The sequence below is a fragment of the Cervus canadensis genome, chromosome 17 (assembly GCF_019320065.1).
Source record: "Cervus canadensis isolate Bull #8, Minnesota chromosome 17, ASM1932006v1, whole genome shotgun sequence".
Classification (NCBI taxonomy): Eukaryota; Metazoa; Chordata; class Mammalia; order Artiodactyla; family Cervidae; genus Cervus; species Cervus canadensis.
This window is the reverse complement of record NC_057402.1, coordinates 53445889-53461532: the sequence shown is the minus strand read 5'-3', so window position 1 is coordinate 53461532 and position 15644 is coordinate 53445889. Positions and strand designations below refer to the sequence as shown.

At 40.5% G+C, this 15644-nt stretch overlaps 1 protein-coding gene across 9 annotated transcripts in view; it reads right to left on the bottom strand.

The window, feature by feature from the left end:
* The window catches only part of CHD2 (chromodomain helicase DNA binding protein 2), a 128296-nt gene that overhangs the window by 78625 nt on the left and 34027 nt on the right, over positions 1-15644 (bottom strand). For 8 of the 9 annotated variants that reach the window (XR_006273593.1, XR_006273592.1, XR_006273594.1 and 5 more), the window contains 4 exons: positions 11990-12076; positions 10303-10364; positions 3661-3765; positions 730-870 (listed from right to left, as the gene is read on the bottom strand). Coding sequence is in view for 6 of the 9 variants with exons in the window: in XM_043490039.1 (XP_043345974.1) it covers positions 730-870; positions 3661-3765; positions 10303-10364; positions 11990-12076 (395 nt within the window). In the remaining 3 variants the exon portion in view is untranslated. The remainder of the gene's footprint in view (positions 1-729; positions 871-3660; positions 3766-10302; positions 10365-11989; positions 12077-15644) is intronic. The other variant, XM_043490038.1, reaches the window with a different exon arrangement.

Below are 15644 nucleotides of genomic sequence, written 5' to 3'. Positions count from 1 at the left end.
ATATAAAGAAAGTGAAAGTGAAAGTCTCTCAGTCCAACTGCTTGCAACCCCATGGTCTATACAGTCTAGGGAATTCTCCAGGTCAGAATACTGAAGTGGGTAGCCTTTTCCTTCTCCAGGGGATCTTCCCAACCCAGGGATCGAACCCAGGTCTTCCACATTGAAGGCAGATTCTTTACCAGCTGAGCTACAAAGAAAGCCCAACACTATATAAGCTGAAACTCAAAGGAATTTATCTGATTGAAAGTGCAATTCAAAAGTAAGACTGCAACCCAAATGTCTTTCCTAAAAAACAGTGTTATACTTTTATTTTTGTTATTTTCTTGGCCACACCACAGGGCATGTGGGACCTTATTTCTCCAACCAGGGATCGAACCCACACCCCATGCATTAGAAGCAAGGAGTCTCAACCACTGGGCTGCCAGGGAAGTCCCAAAGAATGGTATGAAATGAAGATAAAGTCACTACCACTCAAGGAAATGTGAACTTGAATTGAAGTAGTTATCGTCATAGGAATGAAGGCTTGCTATGAGTTATCACTATTACTTCCATTTTCCTATTGGCCAGGACCATTCTTTTTGAAAGAACCTTTCTGAATACAATCTCAAGACACAGGTCATTATTTTCACCTGTCAAATGCCTGATCCTGGACTTATTAAAACCAAGCTCTAGCCAGTTACACTATGACCCTTCCTCTCGCTAATGAAACCCTTCCGGGACATCACGTACCTCACATTTTTAGCTGCTCTGCGGCGCGTCTGCCTTTTGGGAGCTTCATCATCTTCATCCTCATCATCAGAAGAGTCTTGCTTTTTCCTCTTTCCACGCTGAGTCTTAGGTTGCTTTTTAACACGAGGTTTGGGCACTGTTCTAAAGTGAGAGAAGGAAAAATGGCCAAGTCCTTACTTCATCATTTGGTGTCTACTTTCAATCTATATAACTGTACTTCCCAGAGCAGGGCTCATCGTAGAGATTAACCAAGGGAATGTTAAGACATGAATATTCCTAGGTCCTGTTCCATGAGATTCTAGTTCATGAGAAATCTGCTTCACTAGAAACATGAAAATGGTTCTACTGCTGATACCTTCCAGTCATTTATAGGAGATACTGTCGGTCCACTGTAACTGCAGGTTCCACATCCACGGACTCAACCAACCATGGATCAAAAACTTATTTGGGGGGAAATAAAGTCCACAAAGTTCCCAAATGCAAATTTTGAAACTGCTGACCATTAGCAGCTATTTACATAGTATTAACATTGAAGCAGGTATTAAAAGTAATCAACAGATGACTAAAAGTACATGGGAGGAGAGGCCTAGTCTACACGGAAATACGACCACACGGCATTTCATATCAGGAAGGGACTTGACACCTGCAGATTCTGGCATCTATTTAACACAAGGGTCCCGGGACCCATTCCTGGTGAGGATGAAGGGACGGCTGCACTGTGGGTTCTCCGGCAAGGATTCTCAACTGCTCCTCAGGACCACCTGACATAAACATACACACACAGCCTGTGGCTGATGGCAGCTCTTTTCTGGGCAGTTTGGAATATCTACCAAAGTTACTAATGTAACCATTTTACTTCTGGGAATAAGTAAAAGATACAAACAGATAAACTGATACAGGCACAGTAAAGTACTCAATGTGGTATTTGCAATAACAAAAAATTAGAAAAACTGAATGGTCATCAAGTGGGAACTAGTTCAATAAACAGAATACTTGTTATTGTTGTTCAGTCACTAAGTTACGTCCGACTTTTCTGCAACCCATGGATTGCAGCACACCAGGCTCCTCTGTCTTCCAGTATCTCCCAGAGTTTGCTCAAATTCATGTCCTTTGAATCAGTGATGCTATCTAACCATCTCATCCTCTGTCACCCCATTCTCCTTTGGCCTTCAATCTTTCCCAGCATCAGGGTCTGAAAACAGAATACCATGCAACCATAAAAAACAATGGAGGGAGGAGTTTCCTGTGCATTGGTAAGGAAAGATTTCCAAGAGAGATAATGAAAGAAAAATGCAGGAGAAGATGCATGGAATGTTATCATCTGTATGAAGAAGTAAAGGACAAGAAATAACTACACGTATTTTTTCTTCCATGTACGTAAAAGACACCCGGGAGACTAGCCGAGAGACTGTGCTCTGCCGCAGACCACGGGCACAGCTGAGACCGGCCCTCCGCTGGCGGCGCCTCCCCTGCAGCCCAGACTGAGAGCCACAGACAGGGGTTTCTCACAAGGAAATCAAGTACTCCCGCAGCGGTGAGAAGGTGAGAGGAGAAAGACGGCTGGGAAACTCACAACCACAGCCACCTCTTTCTCTCATACTTGCCGTAATCTACACTACACAGACAGGTGACCAGAGAGTCAATAAAAGATGGGTAAAATCTAGAAGACAGAACTAGAGTGGATTCCAGGGCTGAGAGCTGAAACTCAGATGAAAGGAGACAACACCTACTAATGAATGTCCCTACAGGGGTAGAAGGTGAGGGGGCAGGTACAACATTCTAAGCCAGGGATAGACAAATACTTCTGCTGTAAATGGCCAGAGGATAAATATTTTTTACTTTCTCAGACAAGAGGCAAAGTTGAGGCTGCCACATAGGTACTTACATAACAAGAGAAAATAAATTTCAACAAATATTTTACTGAAAAAATTCAAAATAAAATAATAATGATCAAATATATTTTTTGTGATACAACATCTACTAATGAGAAGAACAGAATTCTTTTTGAAGGGATAGCATTTCACTTAATTAGGGTTCAAATTTAGTGTTCCTTATCACAAAACTACAAATGTTCACCAGAAGCTATACTGAGGGACTTCTCCAGTAGTCCGTGGTTGGACTTTGCCTTCCAATGCAGAACCCTGGTTGGGGAGCTAGGATCCCACATGCCTTGTGGTCAAAAAATATCAGAGCATAAAAACAGAAGCAACATTGTAACAAATTCAATAAAGACTTTAAAAATGGTCCACATCAAAAAAACTTTTAAAAACAAGCTGTGTTGAGCTCACAGGCCACATAAAAATAGGTGGGGAGTGGGATTTGGCCCAAAGACAACATTTGCCAAGCCCATCCCAATACTGCAAGGAGAAAAATCTTCCTGGGGCCTCGCTGCCTCCTGTCTTCCTCCCCCCATCATCAGTACCTTTTGTTGCCATTTGTCTGATCAGAAATTACCAGTTTCCTCCCACCTCCACCTACTTCCATGTCTGCACAGATTCTCTGCTTAGTGTTATATAGATCATACAAACAGGGTAATAAACAGTCGAGTATGTTTCAGTCAGCCAATTAAACGTAGGAAAACTTAGTTCTCCCCAAAAGAACCTGTACCCTGGTCAAATACACAGAGAGCTTTTTTTTAAGAGTAGAAGAGAGATTTGTTCCTCATAACCAGTCCACCTGGAATATGAAACAGCAAGATTCACTCTCTAGCTATGTACCGTGCAAACACACAAAATCCATAAGTAGCTCAGTCATGTAACTACTTGCTAACGATGCAGACGGGCAAGAAGCTAACCAGGCATTCGGAATCCAGAGTCACAACACACTGCAGCTTGTCAACCAAGGCCCTCGTGCCAGCACTACAAGCATCCTCCTCAACCTGACACAGACTAAGCTCAGCCAGAGGCAGAGACGTGCAAGCAAACACTGCACCTTCTGGGGACAGGTCTTCTGGCTCTCACTGTTTGCTCTGGTTCGCTGTCTGCACTGGTGCCTTGCTCCTGTTCATCTTCTGAGAGCTCCCGTTTCCATTTTTCTCTGTGATCAAAAGCAAAGCAAAAATTTTTTTTTTTTTTCTAAAAGAATTCCTCTAGATCGTTTTGCTTGAAGAATCTGGCAAAACCAATTTCAAGCGGAAGAGCCAAAAAAGGCAGAACATGTATATTTTAGGTATTATGCTAAAAGATTTGTTTTAGCTCCAAATTTTGGTTGTGCTCCTTCCTGGGATGTGTAATATCTATTCCTATTTTGTATCTGGTATCAAAATAAATGATGAAGCTAAGGCTGTATTTTTTTTTTTAATTATTTGTTCTGAAAAAAAAAAATTGTTGCCAATTCTCTAATATTCTATTTTTATTTACTACTACCATTGACCAGACTGAAGCTATAATATATACTAGATCAGAATTTTCAAATTTTAGTATGGATCAGAACTATATAAAGGATTTGCTGAAAGAGATTTCTGGGCCATAGCCAGTTTTTGATTCAGGTCTAACATGAGGCCTAAAAATCTGAATGTTACCAAATTCAGATGATGCTGATACTATTGAGAGCGTTCTCTGAGTACTACACTAGCTATTTTAACATCTTCAGAATATGCTGATTAAACAATCCCTAAAATTATGTTATGAATGATAAACCTACCACCTACTAATTAACCTGCCCAGCTAATGAAGTAGTTTTAGTAATCCCTAACACAGTAGGTGTTGTTCTGCTCATCAAGCTAACAGATGTGAGGGAGAGCCACACCCTGTAGGTGCCCTGCTCTCCCAACAGTTCCTGAAGTTTACTTGAAAACTAAAAAAAAAAAAAAAAAAAAATCACAGGAGCTCAGCTCATTCCTCACCTGCAGGGAAGAAGGAAGGAACACACAGAACAGCAACTGGTCACGAAACATCTAGGGAAACAAAAACCTCAACAGGCAAGAACCTGGGTTTAGGGTTTCTAACAAAACAATTACCATTGTGCCTCTGGCCTCTGTATAGAAAATGAGGTTATGCTAATTGCAAATTGCAAAGTCAAGTCAATATTCTTCATGGAAAAATAAGTCAAAGTAATAGTCGAACAACCTTTCTCAACAGTCCTACACCTGATTCAGTGGAAATACCAGGAAAGAAAACGTTCTCAAGCCTCCCATGAAAAGGTCACAGAGCACTTCCACGTACATCACTCAAGTTCTACTGGCACAAGGGCAGGCAAGTGGAGATACATCTTTGTTAAATAAAGATACAAAAAATGAATCCTATCAGTCTGTCAGACAAGTAGGGTGCTTACGGAAGGTGACTGGTAAAATATCAAGGTCTACTATTATCACCTAATATCCATCCCTCCCTCTTTAAAGCAAACCATACTTTGGGCACCTGCCTTATTCTCCTTTCCTAGAGTCTCATACAATGTGTTCTAAAGGATCCAAGGAATAGATGAACGGACAGGAGGAAAAAAAGATGTCTCCAGCAATGGGGAGACTGATACCTAAGGATCTAGCCTTCCTTGGCCAAGTCTAGAACAGTTTATTTAATCCCTTAGAAGGAGCTTACACAGTCAAACTGGAGAGCTGGTTTCATAGGAAACAAGCTTGAAAGGACAGGCACGTAAGACCTAACGGAGAACAGAGGAGATGAGAAAGCTCTACAACCAAGTATCATTCATAATTTCTCTAACTCTGCCAGGAACTGAGAGTGTTACATCAGAGTAGCTAACAAGGTCCACTTCAACAATTTTAGAGACGAAAATGGCAGTAGACACTGAGAGAAAGGATGTTGAGAGTTTTCCAGTTAAACTGCAGATCTGTAGATGTACAGATAACCAAGAGGACTTTGAATCTCCCAATATGAGAAGATACAAAAACAGCCAATCAACTGGTCCAAAGTCCTCTTCCCATATAGAGGGAAACTCAAACCCAGCGGGAACAAGCTGTTTGGTATATGTCAAACCCACATTTCTGCTACTCTCACCAGAACCCACTGAAGACCATTCCGGGAGGAGCTGAGCAGTTAAGAGGCTTAAAAGGTTGAAAGGAGTTTTATGTATGTGTATCTGAAATTGGTGGATTATTTCAATTTTCATTTTAATTTTCAAGAATGGTGGGGGAGGGAGCAAGTTAGGACCAGCAATACTGTTAATTCTGTGTAAGAGGTGAAGTGACAAGGGCAAATCAATTACTAACAGATTACTGCCCCAACCCGGGCTCTCCAAAAGGTGAAACCGTCCACCCCTAGTTTGCTGGCTTCTCAAATAATGTAGACTGTGACTCCCTGATTAAGCTGTACATTATAAGCTGGGCTACAAAGAGGAGAAGTCTCAAATGTGAGATCATGATTAAAATATTTTTCATGTTCAAGAAGACTTGAATTGCCAGATCCAATTCTAAGAAGCCACCAGTGGGATTCCCTAAATGGGAATCAATCAAACTTTGGCCAAAATTTTGGTAACTGGGGGAGAAAAATACTAAGATTTGACCGCTGAGGACTCAAGGCCATATAAATAGATAGGAAAAAGTCAGAATGCAAGTTAACTAGGTATAGTTTTCTTTCTTTACTGGGAAAAAGTGGATTCCTTTTAATTTTTCTTTACTTGGAAAAATCAAATCTAAACAACTATAAAGAAGGGAAGGAAGAAAAGCCATTCTAAAATAAAATAAGCCTAAAATCTGGCCAAGAGCTACTGAGGCTTCCTAATTAACCGTCTTTGAGAGCTCAAAGAAAGGAAATCCTTTCTCTTCCACTTTAGAAGGCAGAAAAGGAAAACAGGGAACCAACTGCTTTAACAGCACTGATTTTCAGTCAAGCAAGTCTCTATGAAGAGGATAAATCTGTTCTAACAAGGACTCTCTCCTGCTGTGTCAGAGGACTGTGACAGACTTCCACTTCACAGCACTGGAAAGGAAGAAACAACTATAATCTCAGGAGAATAACTTCAAATGATTACAGATAAAATCATTTTTAAAATTCCAGGTGGAAAAAAATAAATAAAATTTCAGGTGGAAGAGAGGGTTCTAGAATCACTGTTCAGTGGAGCTCAACACTACTGTGACTGTAATGAGTCAGCAGAAATCCTACCCAACATTTTACAAATTAGGACAGCATGAATAGGGACTGCCTTACCTGCCTCCTGAGAAACCTGTATGCAGGTCAAGAAGCAAGTTAGAACTGGACATGGAACAATGGACTGGTTCAAACTTGGGAAAGGAGTATGTTAGTTATATGCTGTCACCCTGTTTACTTAACTTCTATGCAGAGTACATCATGAGAAATGCCAGACCAGATGAATCACAAGCTGGAATCAAGACTGCTGGGAGAAGTATCAACAACCTCAGATATGATGATACCACTCTATCAGCAGAAAGTGAAAAGGAACTAAAGAACTTCTTAATGAAGGTAAAAGAGGAGTGAAAAAGCTGGCTTAAAACTCAACATTCAAAAGCCAAGATCATAGCATCCAGTCCCATCACTTCATGGCAAACAGATGGAAAAAAGGTGGAAGCAGTGACAGATTTTTTTTTCTTGGGCTCGAAAAATCACTGCGGACAGTGACTGCAGCCCTGAAATTAAAAGATGCTTGCTCTTTGGAAGAAAAGCTATGACAAACCTAGACAGAGTATTAAAAAGCAGAGACAGCTCTCTGACAACAAAGATCCATATAGTCAAAGCTATGGTTTTTCCAGTAGTCATGTACGGATGTGGGAGTTGGACCATAAAGAACTGCCAATTAATTTAAAAAATGTTTTCCTCCTCTAAGCTTTTAAAATGCTAACTCACATGACTCTAGCGGAGTTAGTCCCTTCTAAAGACTGTAGTCCTTAAAGTGTCAATATCACAACAGCAAAAAAAGTCTGTGAAAGTGCTCCAGACTAATGAAACCTGACAACTAATACAATATTTAACCTGAGACTGGATTCTGTACTGGGGGTGGAAAAATATAAGCGACATTGGTGAGCTGAATGACCAAACTGGAATCTAAATTAGACAATGGTATTGTAGCAATGTTAAATCTATTTACCTTGAAATTGTATTTTGCTTACAAAAGCTAATATCCTTATTCTTAGAAAATACACACTTAGTATTTAGGGGTGAAAGACCATGATGTATGAATCTTAGTCTGAAATGGCTCAGAAAAAATATTACCTTGTGTGTATACATAAACATACATAAAGAGAACTCTCACAATGATAAAGCAAATGGGGCAAAAACGGTACACAATGGTGAATCTCAGTACACAGGCATTCCTTGTACTGCTCTTACCCTTAAAATTTTTCAATTGTTTGAACTTAATCCCCCCAAAAAGTTTAAAAAATGGTTCCTTTTAAAAACTTTAAAATCTGTGATACAACCTGCAGGGTTTCAGAGAAACACTGCCCTGTGCTAATATGTCAAAATTTCCACTCCCCTGAGTGCGTCTCGCTCAGTTCTGAAGTCCATGTGCACACACACTAGGCTGTCGTCCTTGCTGAGATCAGACAGGGCCCAGCAGTGCAGTCTCTCATGACCTGAGTCTCAGCAGCTGCAGGACCTCCTCTAAACCATGTTACTAACTAAACTGACTCAGGAGAAGAGCTCTCCACAAATCCCAGTGCCCTCCAGATGCCCAGGAGGGCATGACGTGAGGCCAGCCCAGCGCCCAGACAAAGAGGCACGAGGAGATCCTCCGCTTATGGTAAGTTCCTAAGGAAGAGCCCAGGAGTAGACCAGCAGCCTCACAGAAGACACATCCTCTCCCCCTTCCCAACAAGGAGTGGAAAGGTTCTACTCGGGCAAAGAACGGTCACAATGGCCTCTGAGAGCTGCCAATTTTGGAGAGCTCTCAGGATTGAAAGGAGAGGGAAAAGCAAATACAGAAATCAGTCAAAATAGCAAGTCTGATGTATCACACAGGGGCTGAAAGCTGGAGGGCTTCTCACACCCAAACGAAGCTACATAAATGAGGTGTTCAGGGACTTCCGCTAGTGCTTCAATGCTCAAGACTCTACGCTCCCACTCCAGTGATGACAGGTTCAATCCCTGGTCAGGAACTAAGATCCCACGTGGAGTGGCCAAAAAAAAATCAGGAGTTCAGGTTTTCAAGTACAGTACATTTAGATTCCTGCCAATGGACCAGCAGAATGTTGCCAGACACTGGAGGAAAAAACACATGCATGGACTTCCCAAAAAGCCTCGAAAGCCTTTAGCCGGGGAAACTGAGATCTCCTGAGCAGGCCCTGGGACGGGGATAGAGCCTTCTGAGCTGCCATGAGGCAGGGGCTTGCCTACAGTTATCATTTCTGCAACTCTAATGAAATATTTAAAACACAAATGGAAATTGTATGCCCTCTAGGCAGGGCAAAATTAAATCCTATGACTTTTCTTAGCATAGTTTCTAATAACTCTGTTAGGTTACCAGAATAAGTATTACCCTATTTTAGAGATGGGGAAATTTAAAGAGTCACATTACTGTGCCTCAGGCCAAATACTTAAGAATTATGCTGTGTTTAGTCACTCAGTCCTGTCTGACTCTTTGCAACCCCATGGACTCTATAGCCCACCAGGCTCCTCTGTCCATGGAATTCTTCAGGCCAGAATACTGGAGTGGGTTGCCATGCCCTCCTCTAGGGATCTTCCCAACCCAGGGCTCAAACCCAGGTCTCCCACATTGCAGATGGATTCCGGATTCTTTACTCTCTGAGCCACCAGGGAAGCCCATGAACACTGGAGCAGGTAGCCTATCCCTTCTCCCAGGGATCTTCCTGACCCAGGAATTGAACTGGGGTCTTCTGCATTGCAGGCAGATTCTTTACCAGCTGAGCTTCTAGGGAAGCCCAAGTTAAGGATTACTAATACTTTAAAACAGAGAAGATATAACTGGGACTCTCAACGAGAGCCAAAGACAACTGTTTACCATGAGAAACCCCTGAATCTGTGTGCAGGGTTTTGAGTATTTCTCTGAGAAGACAGGCTGTAGAATTCAGTTTGTTAAAGGGATTCATACATTCCACCCCATAAAGATTTAATAATTTCTCAAAAAAAAGTCAAATTTTTTTTTACCGTAAGTAGAGTTTTTAAAGTTTTACAGTAACAAATATATAATCCATATCATAAAGGGATTTCACATTAACCTCATAATTAAAATTTTCTTGCTTATGAACTCTCAACAGTAAAACTACACGGACACAATAATGTATTTCATATTAAAATGGGTGTCCAATCAATATAATTTTATCACGCCAACACAGAGAACAAAGGAACAGGAAAAACAGCCAATCTAAATGTGTTCCTTGCTTAACTGGAACAGAATACCAAATGCCTGTATGTTTGGGATTTGTGCACATTTTTAAGAAAAAAAAAATAATGGGCTGATAGGGCAAATCAGATGGAATAGCTGTGGTGTGCCCTGAAAAGCAGCCCAACATTTAACACTTGAAAAACTAAAAACTTCAAATGCCACTGCTGCTGCAGCAGATTCAGACAGACAGGATGCCAAGTCAGCAAGAGACAGAAGCGGACTCTGGGGCCCAGGGTGCACTGCAGACGCAAGGAAGGCAGTCTCAGAAACAGCCACATGCTCCAAACTCCCCAAGTGAGTACTACCCCAGGAAAGACTTACTGTTTTTTCAGCTGCCTCTGGCCTCTTCTCTTTGGGCTCCCACTCTCAGACCCGCTACTTGCCTTCAGGGTGTGAAGGGGAAAAAGATCACAGACTTTAGTTCACAGTTCTCAGGGACAACACGAACCCCGGTTCCACAATGCAACATTCCTCAATAATGAGCTTTCAAACAGAAAGACACCTAAGCCTCTGTTTGGTGGTGTTCACTCTTTCGTTTTGAAAATTAATCTGTCTCTTATTGCTGAGTTACCTGTAACACCAAGAAGTATTTCTTTCAGCTTGACTTCTGAAAGAACATAGTCTAATAAAATTTTGTGATGAAGGAGACGTCCTGTATCTGCAATGGCCCACTGAGCAGCCAGCAGTCACATGTGACTGAGCCCCTGAAATGTGGCTGGCGTCACTCAGGAATGGACTTTTCATTTTACCTAATTATAACTAATACACATTTCAAAAGACCCATGTCTAATGGCAACCATGCTGGGTGCTGATATAGAACGTCTGGCACGAAAATGCAACACGACATTTAGCATGCCCTTAAAGGCGGTGACCGTGAACCTGTTTCATTTCAGACTCAATAAAGCGCTTGCTCAACCATGAGCCAGCAGTACTCTGCTGACAGCAGCAGACCAAGGGATTCCAGTCACGGACATCTGAACAACTCTTCTTCTCACGTGTTAAACCAATCGGCAAAATACTCCCATTTCTGTTGGTCCTGTGACCTACCGACAGTGTGTTAATTTATATACAAAAGGGAAAAGGTTTACACACCATGTGCTTGGTTATAACAAACATGGAAAAGAAAGCTAGCTGAGGTTAACCAGCTCAGAGGTCACTCAAAATAAAACACGATAAATGCTATGCATGTGTAGTGGTCAATCACATTTTTAAACTATACTTACTGCCCCAAACTCATTAACCTTTGGCTACTAATATTTAACTGTTATCAGTAGGACACTGCATAGTTAAGAACAGCAAAGTCCTCCAAAGAATGCAGAGAGGACATTTCACTGAGAGACCAAAGAACACCTCCTCAGAATGTAGTCTATAAACCTAACACAGAATTAAAACAGAGGATTTCCCCAAAAACTTCACACAAACTGAGGAAAGGTCTGATTCTATAGAGACAACAAAATCCAATATATAACACTAATTTTTAAAATCATCAATCTATTCAGTCTCAGAAAATTTCATCAGAAACTAAATAGGTATTCAATATTTTATATTGCACATTAAAAATGAACTCAGAAAGCAAATTTTAACAATTTAGGTAAAGTAAAATAGTTCCTTAAGCACACTCTCCTTTTCTCAGCAGTAAATCTAAAGCTACTTCCTTTGTCACCTTTGCTTAGTGACCCAGCTAACAAAATCTAGAATTTACAAACTCGATGTTTTAAAAAGTAAACTTCTTGCTATAATCAACTGCACTATGAGAAACAAACAAACAAAAATTCAGGGGCAGTTTTATATAATACTCTACTAAAGCATACACTGACATGATCTTCCTGGTAATTTTTTTTTAAAGCCACATGTGGCTTTTCCTGCTGTGTTACAAGGTCTAAAAAACTTGCTTTCCAGTCACTTAACTCCCATGCCCGAAGTTCATGGTAATACAAACCAGAGTCAGAAAGGATGAGGTAAGATAAGGAGTGTGAACATATCCCCCTAAAACATTGTTTTTTCTTACCTCCTCCTTAATATTAAATCGTGATGGTTCTTGTCTGCTTCGGTTTGACCGCCTAACCCCATAAACATCAGGATATTCTTCCCACATCTGTAAAATTAACAGACTACACATGAATCTTTTTTCTTGACTCCCATTTACTATTTACATTATTGGAACATATATTTCAATTTAAGTGAATTCAAATAACTATTTATCAAAGGGGTTGTTTTGTTTAATGAGACAATAAAGGACCATCTTTAAAAAGAATAAAGCATATTACCCTAGAACTCATTAAAGTTGTGACAATGCCTCTTCGTCACTACACGGCTATTAAACTAGAGAGTACGTTGCCTACCCATTGTCAAAACATAAACTTACAGTTGAATAATATGGAGACATAAGAGAACTGCTTACACTAAAAAAACATTTACTTATGAATTTTAAGTCCCTAATGCTTTCAGTTTCAGCTTTGACTGCATAAGACTCATCTGAGAAACTCAAAATCAACAGAGCCCCACCACCAACTCTTGTTAAGTAAGAACCAGTTTACTTGCATATATTTAAAAATTCCTCAGGATGTGCAGAATGCCAGATACAGTCAAAATTCAGCATTTCGAACATTCAGCCTTAAGTTCTCAGAAGGAGACCCATGGCACCCTTGCCCCAGCACACTTCACTGTACTAACAGTACTTAACCCTTTGCCTTTAAGACCTGATTTTGGCCTCTCCTGCCTTCCAAGATGGCCTACACTCTTTCTATGGAGTGTGTATCTCCCCAAATAATCCTTCTTTCACTTTAAAAGACTCAAATTAACAAATCAAAAGGAAAGATACAAAAGGGCCCCCCCCCTTTTCTTCCTGATTCATCTAACCCCCAGCCTCACTCATCTTCCCACAGGTAACGATAAGTATGTTGTGTGTGAATGAAGTGAAGTGAAAGTCGTTCAGTCATGTCCGACTCTTTGCAACCTCATGGACTATATAGTCCATGGGATTCTCCAGGCCAAAATACTGGAGTGGGTAGCCTTACCCTTCTCCAGGGGATCTTCCCAACCCAGGGATCAAACCCAGGTCTCCCACATTGCAGGAGGATCCTTTACCAGCTGAGCCACAAGGGAAGCCCAAGAAAACTGGTGTGGATAGCCTTTATCTTCTCCAGGGGATCTTCCCAACCCAGGAATCAAACCGGGGTCTCCTGCATCACAGGTGGATTTTTTACCAACTGAGCTATGAGGGAAGCCCACGTTGTGTGTTCTTTTAATGAAACCAATCACCTATAGGCAAAATAAATTTAAGATTGTGGAACACTGAAGTGAAGATGCACAACAGAGTTAAACATTTAGAAGAGATGCTTGAAAGCCAAGATTAGAAGGTTGGATTTGCCATTGAAATATGGGAGGCAGCTAATGTCATGAAAATATTTGGAGTGAGGCAAGAGAAGCCTCGGGCTATGGCTCATCATGAAATGTGTGGAAAGTGGACCCCTAAAAAGACAAAAATGATGAAAGACGATCCAGGAACACAATATGTCACAAAGGCAAGGGAGGACATAATCAACAGTACCTTAAAAAAAAAAAAAATCCCAAGAAAGCCAAAGAAAAACAACCCCTCCAAAGATAATAAGCATGATGTTCTAAGGAATAGGCATTTCAGAACGGGAAGCCATATAATCATGTAGTTCAGTGTCCTCAGTTTACAAAAGGGAAAAATTCTTAACCTTAGAATGAGTCGGAGGACAAAAGATCCAACCAAGAATTAGTAATAATCAAGCGGTAGGAAATAAAGGCAAAAAAGGCAGCAAATGTCCACAACTTGACCCAATGGGGCAGAAAAAGGGAGGTAGCAGAGCTTTGCTCCAGCCCCGCCAATCAACCCACACCCTGCCCTTTCTTAAACCTGAAAGCTGTAAAATGGCTCCACAGAAATTAGTGTTTATTAACTGGGTGGCTCAATTCTTTAAATGGTACTACATTAATTAGCTTTACCATTTTAAAATATTAGGCATTCAGGCTCACCTGTTGGCACTTTATTACAACATACACTGTAACGTGTACATCCTAAAATCATCTTGTGTTCCCATCTGTCCTTTTGAGGGCTAATGATACCTAATTCAACTCTTCAATAAAAGCTACCATGTGAAAGAGAAGAGTGTACAGAAAACAAAGAGTGTTCTTTACAAGCTTGTTTTAGAATAATTATTAAAGTCATAACCTAATCATTCTAACTGGCTAGTACATCCATCCATGTATCTATTAACTTCTTAAAACTGATCACCTTAATATTTCTGCCAAAGCTGTACTTCCACTGTGACATGCAGTCTTAATCCTGTCTCTCTTTAAATTAAGTTTTACATATATGTATGTATATTATACATACACATATATATTTGGCCTTACAGTTGATTCCCAGAATCCCAGTCAACATGACTTTAGTCAAGTTTTAAACACCCTGTGTAAGTCGTGGTTTCTATGGCTTGCTTTACTCTCTGCAAGTAAAGAACTCTTCACTGTACAGAAGAAAGTTAAAAAAGATGGCCAAGCAAGGCCTTCTGCAGGTACATTTCTGAGCTGAAAGACACTCAGAGAAGATACTCTGAGCGGTACCTTCCATATACAGGGTCTCCCTGAAATAATCACCACCTGAAATGTCTCCTGTGAAAGGTCTCCACATATGGAGCAGGCAACACAGCACAACCCTTGAGCGTCTGAAAGTCCCTTCTCTGGTGATAAGCTAGGTAGCAAGGACAGTGTTCATTTCCCTGTCCCTCACACTACAACACTACCTGCATTCCCCAACCTCCCACCAGCCCTTCAGGGCCATTTAATCTTAAGCAATGACTATACTGGGAACAGAAGAACTGAAATAACAGTTAATCTCAATTCTGCCAACAGTTGAAAGCCACTTCATTTTTTTTTAATTTCAGGATTGTTGAAGCTATTCTATAGAAGTTGCAGGTAATTTAAAATCGTTTGTCCTCCTGGGAAGATCTCTGTGTGTAGACACAGATTTGTATCTTAGAGGAAAAGTTGATTTCTCATAAGGCTTTCAGCATAAGACATTTTTAAACTTCTAAAACCAATTTTTAAATATTTTTAGTGATTCTAAACTTAATTCTCTCAAATTAGAATTTCAAAAGATCAGCTGCATCTCATGACTACCCAGACCAAGTCATTATTTTTCCCCAAAAGGAATGCATCCCAAAGTTTGGACATCAGTGAGAAAATTCTATGCAACTCAATTTTCACCTTTTTGCATTCTCTGCTGGAAAATTCTTCTGATAGGCGAAGAGTATCTACATTGCCTAGGTACAGATAATTTCTTTTCTGTGAGGATTACTTCTCTATTCTTTAATAAAATAAAACATCCCTTATTCTTGGACTGGAATCATCCATCACAGTACAACTGCATTTCACAATCATCTGTGAATGATTTTCTCTGGTATTACTCACGATTGTGCTAAAATAAATATATATATTTTAACCACCTTTTTTAAAATGCCAAAAAAAAAAATGTCTCTCTGCCCTATAGGATGGTTCATGTAATTATTAGTATTTTCCTCATAGCCCTGTGTCTAACTAGGAGAGCAGACAGCAGTCCCCATTTAGATCCAGAGACAGTGTATTACTGGAAAAGCAGCTGCAGATGAATTTCACTATGGAGATACACTAAGGAGCTC